The sequence below is a fragment of the Lampris incognitus genome, chromosome 15, assembly GCF_029633865.1.
Source record: "Lampris incognitus isolate fLamInc1 chromosome 15, fLamInc1.hap2, whole genome shotgun sequence".
Lineage (NCBI taxonomy): Eukaryota > Metazoa > Chordata > Actinopteri > Lampriformes > Lampridae > Lampris > Lampris incognitus.
The window spans coordinates 45,925,354-45,940,798 of record NC_079225.1 but is presented as its reverse complement, the minus strand read 5'-3'; the positions used below and the strand labels follow the sequence as shown (position 1 = coordinate 45,940,798).

The window sequence follows — 15,445 nt, the reverse complement described above, 5'->3', positions numbered from 1 at the left end:
TGGAGAAATGCTCATGGTGTTCTGGAGGCAGTGTTTTAAGATGGAGATCAATTTTAATTTTAAAACCATGTACCTTGATGATCTGGAAGAGCTCCACTATGCAAAGAGTGATAAATACATGTTAGGGTGTTGTTAGTGGCTTGCAAAAAGGCCTTGACCAGAAAATGGCGTAGGAAAGTCACAGCAACCATAAATAAGTGGATTGACTTAGTGTACAAGATATTCACAATGGAGAGAATGACATTTAAACTGAAAACTCAAATTTACATCTTAGATGAGAACTGGTCAAAATGGCTTAATCATGTCAACTATAAGACCTGATTTTATAAAGGCGTAAATATTTTTATACAGGTTTGTGCAGATATGTATGTATGTGTGCATATGTATGTATCTATATACATGTATACGTCGATGATTTGTTGTTCATTTAAGAGATGGATCCTCCCCTTGTGGTTGTTTTGTTTTTTCACCCCTGATTTTGCTTTTGTTTTTTTTAGTGTGTTTTGTGTCCAGTGGGCACATGTATCTTTAAAATAAAGCCTAATAAAAAAAAGTAAAAATAAATAAATAAAAGCCATACCATCTGTACAGAAATATGAAAAATATTACGATGATCAAAGGGAATTTTAGATGATAAGATATAATTAATAATATATACTTTCATATCTAAAAATACCATGTTTAAATACCCAACTGAGGCTCATCACACAAAATGTTTGGTAATGTAAAGTATTATATCAAACCAAAACTAGTTTATAAATAATACTCCCTCAAATATTTCACATCCTCATTTTGGGAGAAATTATAGGTTATAGATGCTTGTATCATTGATTTAGACAGTAAAGTCCTGTATCTTGATTCACAACGTGACAATATCTAAATTTCATTTTTATACAATACCATTGAAAGATGAAACACCGTAATATTGAATTCTTGCCCAGCTCAAATCTATAATATAACCCATAATAACCTAACCTACAATATAACAAAATTTGCTTTTGTAATGATCATTACATTTAAATAGCACTTTTATAGACACCCAAAGCACTTCACATTGAAGGGGGTAACTCACTTCAACCACCACCAATGTGTAGCACCCACGTGGGTGATGCACGGCAGCCATTTTTCGCCAGAACACTCACCACACATCAGCTTGAGGTGGAGAGGGAGGAATAATTGAGCCAATTACATGGGGGGGATGATTAGGTGGCCAGATGGAGACAGCCAGGTTGGGAATTTTGCCAGGACACTGGGCAACCACCTATTCTTTGCGATAAGTGCCATTGGATCTTTAATGACCACAGTGAGTCAGGACCTTGGTTTAACATCTCATCCAAATCCAAAGGACGCCATCTCCTAGAACAGTGTCCCTGTCACTGGAATTTGATATTTGTTTTCTTTTTATTAAGACCAGAGGGAAGACTGCCCCCTACCGCCCCACCAGTAGGGTGGGCAGTCTTTTGGGGTTTTTTTGTGGAAAAAATATACCTCAGTTGAACCCACATACAGCTTTGATGACTTAGAAGAAGCTCATGGAGGTCCTCGTTGGCTTTTAAAGGGAATTTGTGTCGTGCGATCAGGGTCAGAAGTGGTTTTCATTTGTAAGACTAAATAACTCAGGACTTCACTTTGCGGATTGAACAATTCTCTGTTGAGGAGCTGACAAAGACTCCTGTGGGCCTCGATGTTGCACAGGTCATGCAAACAAATGTCTTTTGTTTTATCTACATCTTTACACCATGTCTGCTGTTCCCTCAGAGCCTTTGGGTGGAGTGAGGAAACTGCAGGTGCTGAATCCCACCATGACCACACTCAATGTGCGCTGGGAGCCCGCCGAGGGGAAAGTGACGGGGTACAAAGTGCTATATGTGCCTGCCGCCGGAGGAGCTGAGAGTAAGGTAGGACTCGTAGGACAACCATTAGATTACTGTCAGATGGCAGTCGAGTCAGCATGTACTATAGGCCACGGTCAATGTCTTTTACTGATGTGTTTCAGTGTCTATCTTTTTTTTTTTTAATTAAACTTGTCATGTGATGGTCTGCTGAGCACACATGTTCCTTTTCAAACAGCACTTCACATTCACATACTCCCATACCTGGGAGTTGCAAAGTATGACCAAAGATATTCTACTGCTGGTAACCAGCAGCTCCACTGGAGCACTGGGTCACTGACTTGTGATTTTGCATACATCTGTGTACTTCCTCTGTGTGGAGTTTGTATGTTCTCCCTGTGGCTGCGTGGGGTTCCTCCGGGTGCTCCGGTTTCCTCCCACAGTCCAAAGACATGTAGGTCAGGTGAATCGGCCATACTAAATTGTCCTTAGGTATGAATGTGTGTGTGTGTGTGTGTGTGTGTGTGTGTGTGTGTGTGTGTGTGTGTGTGTGTATGTATGTGAGTGTGTTGGCCCTGTGATGGCCTGGCGGCCTGTCCAGGGTGTCTCCTCGCCTGCCGCCCAATGACTGCTGGGATAGGCTCCAGCATCCCCACGACCCTGAGAGCAGGATAAACGGTTTGGATAATGGATAGTTTTTCTTTTTTTTTATTCCTCTGGTCAAGGGCTTTGGCAGCAGTTGTCAGATTACATAATTCCTTTGTTGGTCTCTTTAGGAGCAAGTGTCTGGGACCACCACCAATACTATGCTGAAAGGCCTCCAGCCGGATACACTCTACACTGTCTCATTGGTACCAGTCTATGCTGAGGGAGACGGCAAGACGATGTCTGAGAACGGAAAGACAAGTAAGATCAGATCAGATGAATATTTTTTCTTTTATTTTTTCTTTTTCTTTTTTTTAATTCAAATTTATATATATATATATATATCAACACAGATACAGGAAAAAAGATTTTAATACATTGCAGTACAGGCCTGTTTCGTGCGTCTCGCACTCATCAGCTGCTAATGTGTTTCCACAAAGAATCCCACTTCTGGGATTCTTTCCTCATTAGTTGAGCACTCACAACACCATTGACGGTTTCGGAAAAAAAACGATATATATATATATATATATATATACTTACATACATATAAGTACCAAAATAAGACCAAAAAGACACCAAAAAAAAGGGGGGGGGGTAGCCAGGAGGGGGCACTAGCCTGGGGACCCCACACAGAGTCACCACCTTCTTGAAAATACCCGAGGACAGAGATTGCAGAGCAAACCTAGTCTCAACTGAAGGTTTAAACTTATATTACCAACTGACAACAGTATCAATTCCATGTCACTTCAACACAAACATCATTTCCATATTATTTCAACTTAGATTTAACATATTTTAGGGAGCAACAAAAGAAGAACGTATATCCAGATGAGATGTGGTGTGTTCAAGAATGATCTAATGGAAGTCCAAGGACCTTCGGGTCCATTATCCAATTTTTGAGAACATTGAGAACAAGTCCAGATATTCCTTGTGCCAGTTCTCCAAACTGTAACCATTGGGTTTCCTCCAGTGGATTATTATTGTCCTCTTCACCGAGAGACATGCTAGTCCAGTCAACTGTGTTATCGTTTGAAAATTAATTCCATCTACCTTACTGCCCAGTAAACATACTATAGGGCTTATTGGAATAGTTACACATAAAGCAGAATTTAAGAAATTCATAGCGTCAACCCAAAATCTTTTTACTGCTGGCCAATGTCACAATTGATGCATTAGTGTACCGGTCCCACCACAGCCATGCCAACTTAAATCCAAAACATTTTGATGCATTTTTCTTAATCTTTGAGTTATATAATAATAATAATAATAATAACAACAATAATACATTTGTGGGCGCCTTTCAGAGCACTGAAGGACACCTTACAGAACACAGTTGAAAAACAGGAAGCACTCTATCAGAAAGCATAAAGTCAGAACAAAGCAGGGTAGACAATAAAAAGTTAACACAACAGGTAAGTGTAAAATCATCATCTGCACAAAACTCAATGAAGCGTGGATCAGACTGAATATGCCAGTTGAAAAGGTGCGTTTTGAGATGGGATTTGAAGGCTGAAAGAGAGTCAATGTTGTGAATGTCTTGTGGGAGAGAGTTCCATAGGCGGGGGGCAGAATGAGTGAAGGCTCTAGACCCCATGGTAGTCAAGCGGGCCGATGGTGGAGTGAGTTGGAGAGCAGAAGAGGGTCTGAGAGTGCGGGAGGGCATGTGGATATGAAGGAGTTTGGAAAGATATGAAGGAGCTAGGTTATTAAGGGCCTTAAAGGTGAGGAGCAGGATCTTGAAGTCGATATGGTATTAACAGGGAGCCAATGGAGTTGCTGAAGAACAGGAACGATATGATCTATGCAAGGAGTTCTGGTAATGATACGGGCAGCTGAATTCTGGACCAACTGAAGTTTATGAAGACACTTGAGGGGAAGACCAAAGAGGAGAGAATTCCAGTAGTCAATACGGGATGTAACCAGGATGTGAAGAGTATGGTGGTGCTGTTAGGTGTAAGTGACGGGCGACGTCGATTAATATTGCGTGGGTGGAAGTATGCAGACCGAGTAACATTGTTGATGTGAGCTTCAAAAGATAGTGTGCTGTCCAGGATGACACCCAGACTCTTAACCTGAGGCGATGGAGGAACTATAGAATTGTCAATAGTCAGAGAAGAACTATCAGGTTTAGCCAAAGTAGATTTAGTGCCTACTAGGAGGACCTCGATTTTATCACTATTAAGTTCGAGGAAGTGGTATGAAAACTAGAATTTAATTTCTAGTATGCGGTCAGAAAGGGAAGTGGGAGGTGGGCTCGGTGGACAGATAAAGCTGGGGTCAGCTGCGTAGCAGTGAACTTGAATGCCAAATTTCCTGAAAATGTGGCCAAGAGGTAATAGGTAAATAATAAATAGGAGGGGTCCCAATACAGAGCCCCGGAGAACACCGGTGGTAACAGGGAAGGACTGTGATCTCAAATTTTCAAGTTGGACAAACTGAGTGCGGCCAGAGAGATATGATCTAAACCAGTCAAGGCGGGTGCCAGTTATTCCAATGGAAGCGAATCTCTCTAGGAAGATGTTATCAAAGGCTGCACTCAGATCGAGAAGAACAAGTATGGTTAGGAGCCCAGAGTCAGCTGCCATCAACAGGTCGTTAGTGGTTTTCACCAAGGCTGTCTCTGTACTGTGTGTGGAGCGAAAACCAGACTGGAATTGTTCAAACAAATTGTTGCGAGTCAAGTGAGCACGTACCTGAGATGCGACTGTTCTTTAAAGTGTTTTAGGAAGAAATGGTAAATTTGAGATTGGGTGAAAATTATTCCAATTGTTGGGGTCTGCACCAGGTTTCTTGAGTATTGGGAGTTATTGCAGCTGTTTTGAGAGATGAGGGAACAAGACCAAATATTCTTTATCAGTGTCCTTCAAGACAGGCGATAGTGGTTTACCAATGAAATCAAAGAGGCCATCTATTGAAGAGGGAACGACCATCTCTGAGCTGAGGAGAGGGGCTAAGAGTACATCTGTTACCATCTTACAATGCTGTGAATTGCAACTATTCTCCAATCCTCTGTGAATAGTACACATGGCCATTTTAACTGTAAGTAATGGTCACGGCAATTTGCTTATGAAACTGATCACTGGTTGTGGTTGTGACGCAACTGTGTTGGTTTCAGTTGTTATGCAATGTTTATAAGGTTGAGGATACCTGCAGTCAGCTGAGAATGACAAAGTCACTTAGATGAGTGGTGAAACGTTTCTGCCACTAAACGTTGTGTCCAGATAAACTGATTCAACTTTTTGGGATTTCTTTACCTGGATTCTGAGCATGCATCAAACCATCATCAAACGATTTCTTCTTTCACGCCTTTGTGTCTGTTTTACAGCAGAGTAGCTAATGAACCACCATCCACATGTAACTTTAAAAGCCATACCGTCTGCACAGAAGAAACAGAAAATGAAAAATATTACGATGATCAAAGGGAATTTTAGATAAGATATAATAAATGATATCTACTTCCATATCTAAAAATACCATGTTTAAATACCCACCTGAGGCTCATCACACAAACTGTTGATAATGTAAAGTATTATATCAAACCAAAACTAGTTTATAAATAACACTCCCTCAAATATTTCACACCCTCATTTTGGGAGAAATTATAGGTTATAGATGCGTGTATCATTGATGTAGACAATAAAGTCCCATATCACGATTCACAGCATGACAATATCTAAATTTCATTTTCATACAATACCATTGAAAGATGAAACACTATAATATTGAAGTCTTGCCCAGCTCAAACCTATAATATAACCCATAATAACCTAACCTACAATATAACAAAATTTGCTTTTAGAAAATGGATGCCTCAGTTTAAGCCTACATAGCTTTGATGACTTGGAAGAAGCTCATGGAGGACCTCGTCGGTTTTTAAAGTGAATTTGTGTCCTGCTACCAGGGTCAGGGTCTTCAGTTGAAGGACACTAAATAACTCAGGATTTCACTTGGCAGATAGAACAGTTCTCTGTTTGAGGAGCTGACAAAGACTCCTGTGGGTCTCAATGTTGCACAGGTCATGCAAACAAATGTCTTTTGTTTATCTACATCTTTACACCATGTCTGCTGTTCCCTCAGAGCCTCTGGGTAGAGTGAAGAACCTGCAGGTGCTGAATCCTACCATGACCACACTCAACGTGCGCTGGGAGCCCGCTGAGGGGAAAGTGACAGGGTACAAAGTGGTATATGTGCCTGCCGACGGAGGAGCTGAGGGCATGGTAGGACAGCCACTAGATTACTGTTGGATTACAATCTAGTCAACATCTACTATAGCCCATACTCAATCTTTTACTAATGTCTTTCAATCTGTGTTTGTTTTTTTTTCTTCTTTACTTTGAACTTTTCATGTGAATCTCTGCTGAGCACACGTATTCCTTTTCCAACAGCACTTTGGTTTGCATTCACATACTCCCACACCTGGGAGTTGCCCAGTATAACCAAAGGTATTATACTGCTGGTAACCAGCAGCTCCATTGGAGCACTGGGTTACTGACTTGTGATTTTGCATACATCTGTGTACCCTCTCCTATGAACTGTGGGCTCATATAATTTTCAGTTCTAGGTTTTTTTAAATTCCTCTGGTCAAGGGCTTTGGCAGCAGTTGTCAGTGTACATAATTCCTTTGTTGGTCTCCTTAGGAACAAGTGTCTGGGACCGCTACCAATACTCAACTGAGAGGCCTCCAGCCAGATACAATCTACACTGTCTCGTTGGTACCAATCTATGCTGAGGGAGACGGCAAGACAATGTCTGATAATGGAAAGACAAGTAAGATCAGATGAATATATCATCAAGTTAAAAGCTAAGTCATCTGCTTTAGGATAGGGCTGTCAAGTAAAAAATAAACCTGTTTGGTTGTAGACTTGTCTGTAGTTTGCTATGGAAATAAACCAGAGTGACACCCATGTTTTTGAACTTCTTGGTTGTCATTACTGCCAGCAACAATTTGTTTTTTTAAATTCACATCGGATTTACTCACAAGTTTCAAATATTGTAGTGACATTTAAAAGAGAAAGTAAAAAAAAAAAACCTTAAAGATAAGTGTAAAGTATAAAAGTAAAATCAAAAGACAAAATAAAGAATAGAAAAATAGAGGGTAACAGTCTCCTTAATGACAATACTACAATAATTATTTCTAAAATGATAAAAAAAGTATAGATTATAACCAGTGATAGTTTTGTCTTGTGAAGAAGTGATTCTATATGTGTACATCAGTGACCTCTCCTCTTTCCCAGGGCCGTTGGGAGGGGTGAAGAATCTGAGAGTGACTGACCCCACCATGACCTCTCTGAAGGTGAACTGGGACCCGGCTGACGGAGCTGTTCGTCTGTACAAGGTCTTCTTCGTGCCCGTCGCCGGTGGCTTAGAGGAGATGGTGAGGCCCTTCTAATCCATCCACAACTGTCAGGGCAGGTGACAAGATGGAAGGGTTGTCGGTCTAGTAAATGACCAATTCCTTGTTTGAGCCCAACTAAAAACAGCAGTAAAGGGGTACTTTGCAGGGTACTCCCAAAATACCCCTGAGCAGAAATGTTTACCCTTTTCTGCTGCTTCACGGATGGCCATATTGCGCAAACAGCAGACAAAAATGCTTTAATACATTTAGAGGGTGCTTGTTGATACATGGCCACATATGCCATAAGCCGTATATGTACAGAGAATCAAACAATGAGTGGGATCTGTGATGAAAACTCTGAATGACATTTATTTTTCAATCTGTGTGAACAGGAACAAGTTCCTGCAGATACCACCTCCATTGTTCTGAGGAACTTGCAGCCTGACACACCGTACACTGTTTCTGTGCTACCTGTGTATCCTGTCAGGGAGGGCAAACGACAATCGGAGAACGGGGTCACATGTAAGTTACAATGGAAACCAACTCTGTATACATTTGAGTTCAAACAATACAGTGATATCAGTAATATCAAGGTAGTACTATTAGCTTTGACCCTTGCACTCCTTGCTATTAGTCAGTGCTGGTATTCTGGGAATTTGAGCTCATTATATAGTCAAAAATAATAAGGTCACTCAGTGTCACTAAAACATGTAAAAAAGTTGAAAGTATATAGTAGTAGTATAGTATATTAAACCAATATAGTATATTGGTTTAACTTCACACTCATGAATCCTTTCCCCAACCCTAGTGCCTTTGGGTGGTGTAAGCAGCTTGCAGGTGAAGAACCCAACCATCACAACTCTGACAGTCACCTGGGACCCGGCCGATGGTAACGTGCAGGGCTACAAAGTCATTTACATCCCCACCAACGGAGGACTGGAGATTGTGGTATGGCTCTCTTTTCAGCTTGCTTTAGTTTTAGTCAATCCAAGGTGGCTGCCACTGTTTGTTGCTCTTGCCTTTTTTGTTGTCTGCTATTACCTATAGCTATCATTCTCTAATACCTTTACATACTTTACTACTCTACTTATATATTCTTCAGTACCTAGATACTGTCTCACTCTATTTTTTAGGTACTTTTTATCTTCTTTCGAGTGTTGTGTATCCTTTTGTTCATGTCTTTGTTAATATCAATGTGTTGAGAATCCCACCAAGCCAAAATCCTTATGTGTGCCAACATACCTGGCTAACAAGAAAAACCTTCATCTTTAATGTGCACATATTGAAATGATAAAATGAAGGGGAGGTTTTGCTGAAGCACAGGTGGGTTAATGACAGAAAAAAGGGGTCTTAGTAAAACCTCTCACTTAAAAGAGAAACAACAAATTGAATAGATGGACCCCCTGAGTGATGACTCAGTGATGTCACGCTTGCTGACAGTATAATCCCCGCATGCAACTGCTACACAAAAGCTTGCAAATTCCTTCAGGAAACTGGATACCACTTCATTGCACGCCATGTTGGCAGGGGTTGATTGTGTTGAGCTTACTGTATCTGAGGGCAGAGTGGGTTTCTATGTGTTAAGCCCACTGATCAGAGGCCATGAGAGCAAGATGTCAGCTCTGTAACAGGCGTAAAGCAGTTCAGGCTGGTTAGAAGCTAATACAGTGTGAATGACCATGTAAAAACAACTGTACCACAGCTTTCTGATGGGTTGGCTGCTTTGACTTAACAAAAAAAAAAAGTTGATTTGTTTGTTTGGAATTGGCCTGTTCACCCTCAATCAGATAGTCTGTCAAAATATACTCCACTGTGGAGTTTTTCAGGGATTTAAACAGATTTTTAAACGTTCATCACAGTTTCATGTTGCTTTTCAAATGAGGAAGGAAACAGAATCTGTATATATTCTTACAGCTCTACCAGAGTAATTCAACAGTGTCACTAAGTTGGCAAAGGGGAAAATTCATGCTCCACTTGATGAGCTAGAACAGAAAACGTTTTGACAAAAACAGACATCTGTAGCCCCCATGAGGTTTCCCTATTGTGTTAAAATGGAAATAACCCAGCCACAATGACCTGCTGGGTTTCAATCTTCAATACAATGATCTACTATGCAGTTTTTACAATATACTCTTCTTTTTAATCGCTGAATTAGACATTCATCTTTTCCCCTCCATCCACCCCCACCTGCTGCCACGCATAGCCACTCACCCACCACCACCCCACCACCCATCCTTCCATGTCCAATATTTCATTGCAGTTTTTCATTGCTGTCATGCGTTTCACCATTTGTAGGAGCAAGTGTCAGAGAGCACAACTAAAACCGTCCTGGAGAAGCTTCTACCAGATACACTCTACACCGTCACTGTAGTTCCTGTGTATGCTGAGGGAGATGGACCAAGCCTGTCCGACAAGGGAAAGACCAGTGAGTAACGCCGTCTGTCAAAATGGTGTCCACAAGGATCTTGTACAGGAAGGTAGTGGTTCAGACTCCACAGTTCAATCTAGTCCATGGACACCATAAAGTAAGAAAACACAAATGGAATTAAAACACTTTCCCCCTAAGCTGAGTTCTTCTATTCTTTACTTAGTAATGTTCTCTTTTGATTGTTTGTACTCATTTAAGAAACTTATTCAACAGTCAGTCATTTTTAGGCACTGTGTAACGTTATTTAGAAAGGTGCAATATAAATAAAGTTTATTATTAGTATTATTATTAATAATAAGGTGCTGGAAAGGAGGCACCGACCGATTGTCGAACCTCAGATTCAGGAGGAACAATGTGGATTCCGTCCTGGCCGTGGAATAACGGACCAACTCTTTACCGTTGCGGAGGTGCTGAGTGAGGCATGAGAGTTTGACCAGCCAGTCTACATGTATTTTGTGGACTTGGAGAAGGCTTATGACTGTGTACCCCGGGGCACTCTGCGGGGGTTACTGCAGGAGTATGGGGTACCGGGGCAGTTGCTACAAGCCATCCGGTCCTCGTTTTCGGTGGGTGTTGGACTCCGCCAAGGTTGTCCCTTGTCTCCAATTCTGTTTGTGATGTTCATGGACAGAATCTCAAGGTGTAGCCAAGGTGAGGAGTGTGCCCATTTTGGGAACCTCAGAATTGCATCTCTGCTCTTCGCAGATGATGTGGTTTTGTAGGCTTCATCAGAACGCGACCTCTGGCATGCACTGGGACGGTTTACAGCTGAGTGGGAAATGGCCGGGATGAGAGTCAGCACCTCCAAGTCTGAAGCCATGTCTCTCTACTGGAAAATGGTGGCTTGCTCCCTCCAGGTTGGGGATGAGTTGTTGCCTTAAGTGAAGGAGTTCAAGTATCTCGGGGTCTTGTTCACGAGTCAGGGTAGGATGGAGCGGGAGATTGACAGGCGGATTGGTGCAGCATCAGCAGTAATGCGGATGTTGTACCAGACCGTTGTGGTGAAGAGGGAGCTGAGCTGCAAGGCAAAGCTCTCAATTTACCAGTCAATCTTCGTTCCAACCCTCACCTATGGTCATGAGCTTTGGGTAGTGACTGAAATGGTGAGATCGCAGATACAAGCGGTTGAAATGAGTTTCCTCCGTAGGGTGTCTGGGCTCAGTCTTAAGAGATATGGTGAGGAGCCTGGATATCCGGAGGGAGCTCGGAGTAGAGCTGCTGCTCCTTTGCGTCGAAAGGAGCCAGTTGAGGTGGTTTGGGCATCTGATTAGGATGCCTCCTGGGTGCCTTCCTTTGGAGGTTTTCAGGGCACGTCCAACTGCGAGGAGACCCCGGGGTAGACCCAGAACTCGCTGGAGGGACTACATGTCCAATCTGGCCTGGGAATGCCTTGGGATCCCCCAGGAGGAGCTGGATGGTGTTGCTGGGGAGAGGGACATCTGGCGTGCCCTACTTAGCTTGCTGCCACCGCGACCCGAACCCGGAGAAGTGCCTGATGATGAGATGAGATTTTTTTTTTTTTATTTGATATACAAGTGTTAGCTGAACAAAATCTAAATGTACACTGGAAACAAAAAGAACTTTCATAAAAGGTTAAATATTTTTTATTGCCTTGCACCATCCAATCGCCCATCATCCATGAGCGGTATGGTGGCCCAGTGGTTAGTGCTGTTGCCTCACAGCAAGAAGGTCCCGGGTTCGAACCCTGGGGTTGTCCAACCTTGGGGGTCATCCCAGGTCGTCCTCTGTGTGGAGTTTGCATGTTCTCCCCGTGTCTGGTGGCTTTTCTCCGGGTGCTCCGGTTTCCCCCACCATCAAAAAAAAAAAAGACATGCATGTTAGGGTTAGTACCCTTCTCTGTGCCCTTGACCGAGGCATGGCAAGACGAACTGGAGTTGATCCCCGGGTGCTGCACGGTGGGTGCCCACTGCTCCTAGCTACACAGCTAGGATGGGTTAAATGCAGAGAAAGAATTTCCCCACGGGGATTAATAAAGTAATGAAAAAAAAAACCTGCTCATGATCAAACTTATTTGATGGGTTATATTTACATTGAAAGGTGGGTAAGCTGATTATTACTGCATAAACTTCCAGGTGAAAGACGATGTGGGCTTAAAATGACTTGTTTGTGTCTGTATTGTTAACACAAGCGGACAAAATCAGATTAGGTATCAATGGACCTAAAGAATTTAATGCTGTAAAACAACTATTTTCACGGCCATCTCCATCTGCCATGTCCAATCGGAACAAGTCACTCCCCGGACAGCAGTCACTTCTGGCTAAACAGCAGCTGCTTTTTTCAGACAAGATCCAAAATGTGACCAGGTTTCCTCGTTTCCTCTCCGTGTTCAGAGCCTCTGGGCTTCGCAAGGAACCTGCAAGTTATCGATCCGACCACCAGGACCCTCAACGTGCGCTGGGACCCGGCAGAGGGAAATGTGCGCGAGTACATTGTGATCTGGACGCCAGCTGAAGGAGGTGACCAGGATGTGGTAAGACTTTGTCCATCATTTCAGTCCCAAAAGAAAAAAAAAACATATCTTAAAATCTCCAAAATGGCAACACTGAAGAAAAATCTGTAGAGTCAGTTGTTTTTTGAGACACTGGTGTGGGTGAGATATTTTCTCTGTTTCAAGCAAAAACTTATTTCAAGAATTCTTTTTGAAACCAGTGACATATGAATTTAAGCAGTTAAACTTTTTTTTTTTAAATCTTTTTTCCTCCCTTTTGATTCCAAGAAAATTCTTGAGACCAACTGATTTGGAAACAAGTGGAATCAGTCAACAAAATGACTTGTATGCCACAATCAGTCCATTTTATGATCTTTAATCATCCTCTGTCCTAGTTACTGTGCCACAGGCTGAGGAGGCTAAACTGCTTACTCATGGTGCATCTGAAAAAGTGGATTTGGAGTGTATCTAAGTCTGACATCTCTGTCTCAGAGGTTTTTGCCGTCTGCCAAACCCATTTTTCAAGGCTATTGTTCCTCCCCATCTTTGTCAGCGGTTCAGCACGCAGTCAGTCCTGAACAGATCAGAATCTAACTATTTTCCTGGGCTCATGTTGTGTCTTGTGTCTGGAACCAGGACCAGGTCCCAGGGTCAACCACCTTCATCGTTCTTAAGAACCTGGAACCCAACACCGAGTACACTGTCACTGTGGTGCCCGTCTACCATGAGATGGAGGGAAAGTCCATGTCCAAGAATGGAAAGACAAGTGAGTCAATATCGGTTTGTTAACCGATTCCTTGCTGGTCGGTCATATCAAGGCCTTGGGAACAAACATTGTGATTTGAGTCCCTTTGGGAAGGGACTCAAAGAAGGTTGAATCAGTTCATCTGGATTCAGCGTTTATTGAGCGTGCATTAAGACATTTGGGAAGGGGCATGTTCAAACAGTTCATATTTGGACTGAAACTTTCCTAGATAAATCCTTTTTTTCATATGTGTTAGATGTGTTATTTTCCATATGGAGTAAACACCAACCATCTGGCATCTACAGCAACATCAAAACTTAAAAAATATATTAAAATCATTTCGGTTTGTTCAGTTAGGACAGTTATATGGGCACACTCTATATACACAAGTTTTAACATCTTTCAGTGTGATACAAAAATGGTAACCTTGACAACTGTAACTCATCGAACCCTCTCCTCCCTCTCAGATCCTTTGGGTGAAGTTAAGAACTTGCAGGTTGTTGATCCAACCATCACCACTCTGACGGTGCGCTGGGAGCCGGCGGTGGGAAACGTTCACGAATACAAGGTCTTCTACACTGCTGTGCCCGGGGGAGAGGAGATGATGGTAAGACTTTTACTGAGCTCTGAAAAATTCTTTATACTTTTAAGTGCATGCTGTAGTGTTTATATGTTTTGTTCAAATTTGGGGTGTTGGTTATGCCAAATCAGCAACTGAAGTTTGGTTTGACCTTGGTTGGATATTAACCCAGGTTCAGGTAAGAACAGAGTGCATTGCTGATTGTGTTTTTATTTAAGTACTAATGGGCAATAGTGGTATTAGGGTAGAGGGGTTGCTATAAATATCCCAACCAAACCCGAGCATGCTTCAAACATAATGGAAACAAGTATGGCTAGTATGGTCGGTATTGCTAAAGCACTAATCAAGAAAACAGAAAAAAAACCATCACTCGCTTATCCTGACCACAGTTTAGACAAACCTTTCCTCATTCTGACAGTAGACCGAATGTTTTGTCTGGACAGGACCAGGTGTCAGGGGGAGCCACCACCACCGTGCTGAGGAACCTGAATGCGAATACTGTTTATAATGTGTCTGTAGTTCCCGTGTACCCAAATGAGGAGGGCGTTCCCCAGTCTGAGAATGGAAAGACAAGTGAGTTAATCACTGCCCTGCCTCAAGTGAAAGCCTTGGAGGATGATCTTTGAACACAGAACACAGACCTTTGCACCCAGATCACTAAAAAGATATTAGCTATTTGATTAAACTCCACCTTGATTTCACCTTTGTTAAAGTTAAATGGGTGTCCTTTAAATGTGAATAAGTCTTTGGTAATTGTTTGGTCAAAAATGTTTTATACACTGGATGGGTGTTTTCCATGTAGCACATGGTACAACAAAGTTCAGACAAAGCGTACTGTAGGAAATTTCCTGGCATTTACTACTCAGCTGATGATACCTGAACTGTTCTTGTCCAGTAAATCCCACCCATGTGGTGCTCCCTACAGGGTAAAACATACTTGTGATTATTTAGTAAACATTACTGGTGCTAGGCCCGTATTGTTTGATATTGTATTGTGTCCGGCATCCTTCAGAGCCCCTGGGTGAGGTGAGGAACCTCCAGGTGACCGACCCGACTGTGAACTCCCTGAGGGTGCGCTGGGAGCCAGCTGATGGTGATGTCAGGCAGTACAACGTCCTCTATGTCCCCGTCACTGGAGGAACCGAGAGCACGGTACTATTGCTAATTCTTCATGACGAGTACTTCTTATTACTGTCCTGTATGTCCATACATAATTCACCTATGCATTATCACTAACAGATATCACACCACACTATGTTCCCCTACACAAACTTCATACTATGCTATGTTTTACACTACTCACGGACGTTACAATATGTAGTTTGTGCAGTAGTTATGTTATTTGATTGTTTTGTAATTCTAGCAGTGTTGAAGCCTCCTTGCTGCTGCACAGTTCAATTTCCCTTGCAGGGATTGTTCAAGTTTATC

The 15,445-nt window shown here is 42.3% G+C and overlaps 1 protein-coding gene across 3 annotated transcripts in view; it reads left to right on the top strand.

Annotated features, from left to right (window-relative positions):
* col12a1b (collagen, type XII, alpha 1b) overlaps positions 1 to 15,445 on the top strand; it is a 153,053-nt gene that overhangs the window by 82,851 nt on the left and 54,757 nt on the right. For all 3 annotated transcript variants that reach the window (XM_056294898.1, XM_056294895.1, XM_056294896.1), the window contains 13 exons: positions 1,759 to 1,898; positions 2,609 to 2,738; positions 6,558 to 6,697; positions 7,118 to 7,247; positions 7,715 to 7,854; positions 8,208 to 8,337; positions 8,624 to 8,763; positions 10,111 to 10,240; positions 12,595 to 12,734; positions 13,329 to 13,458; positions 13,905 to 14,044; positions 14,461 to 14,590; positions 15,030 to 15,169. In XM_056294898.1, coding sequence (XP_056150873.1) covers positions 1,759 to 1,898; positions 2,609 to 2,738; positions 6,558 to 6,697; positions 7,118 to 7,247; positions 7,715 to 7,854; positions 8,208 to 8,337; positions 8,624 to 8,763; positions 10,111 to 10,240; positions 12,595 to 12,734; positions 13,329 to 13,458; positions 13,905 to 14,044; positions 14,461 to 14,590; positions 15,030 to 15,169 — 1,760 coding nt within the window. The remainder of the gene's footprint in view (positions 1 to 1,758; positions 1,899 to 2,608; positions 2,739 to 6,557; positions 6,698 to 7,117; positions 7,248 to 7,714; positions 7,855 to 8,207; positions 8,338 to 8,623; positions 8,764 to 10,110; positions 10,241 to 12,594; positions 12,735 to 13,328; positions 13,459 to 13,904; positions 14,045 to 14,460; positions 14,591 to 15,029; positions 15,170 to 15,445) is intronic.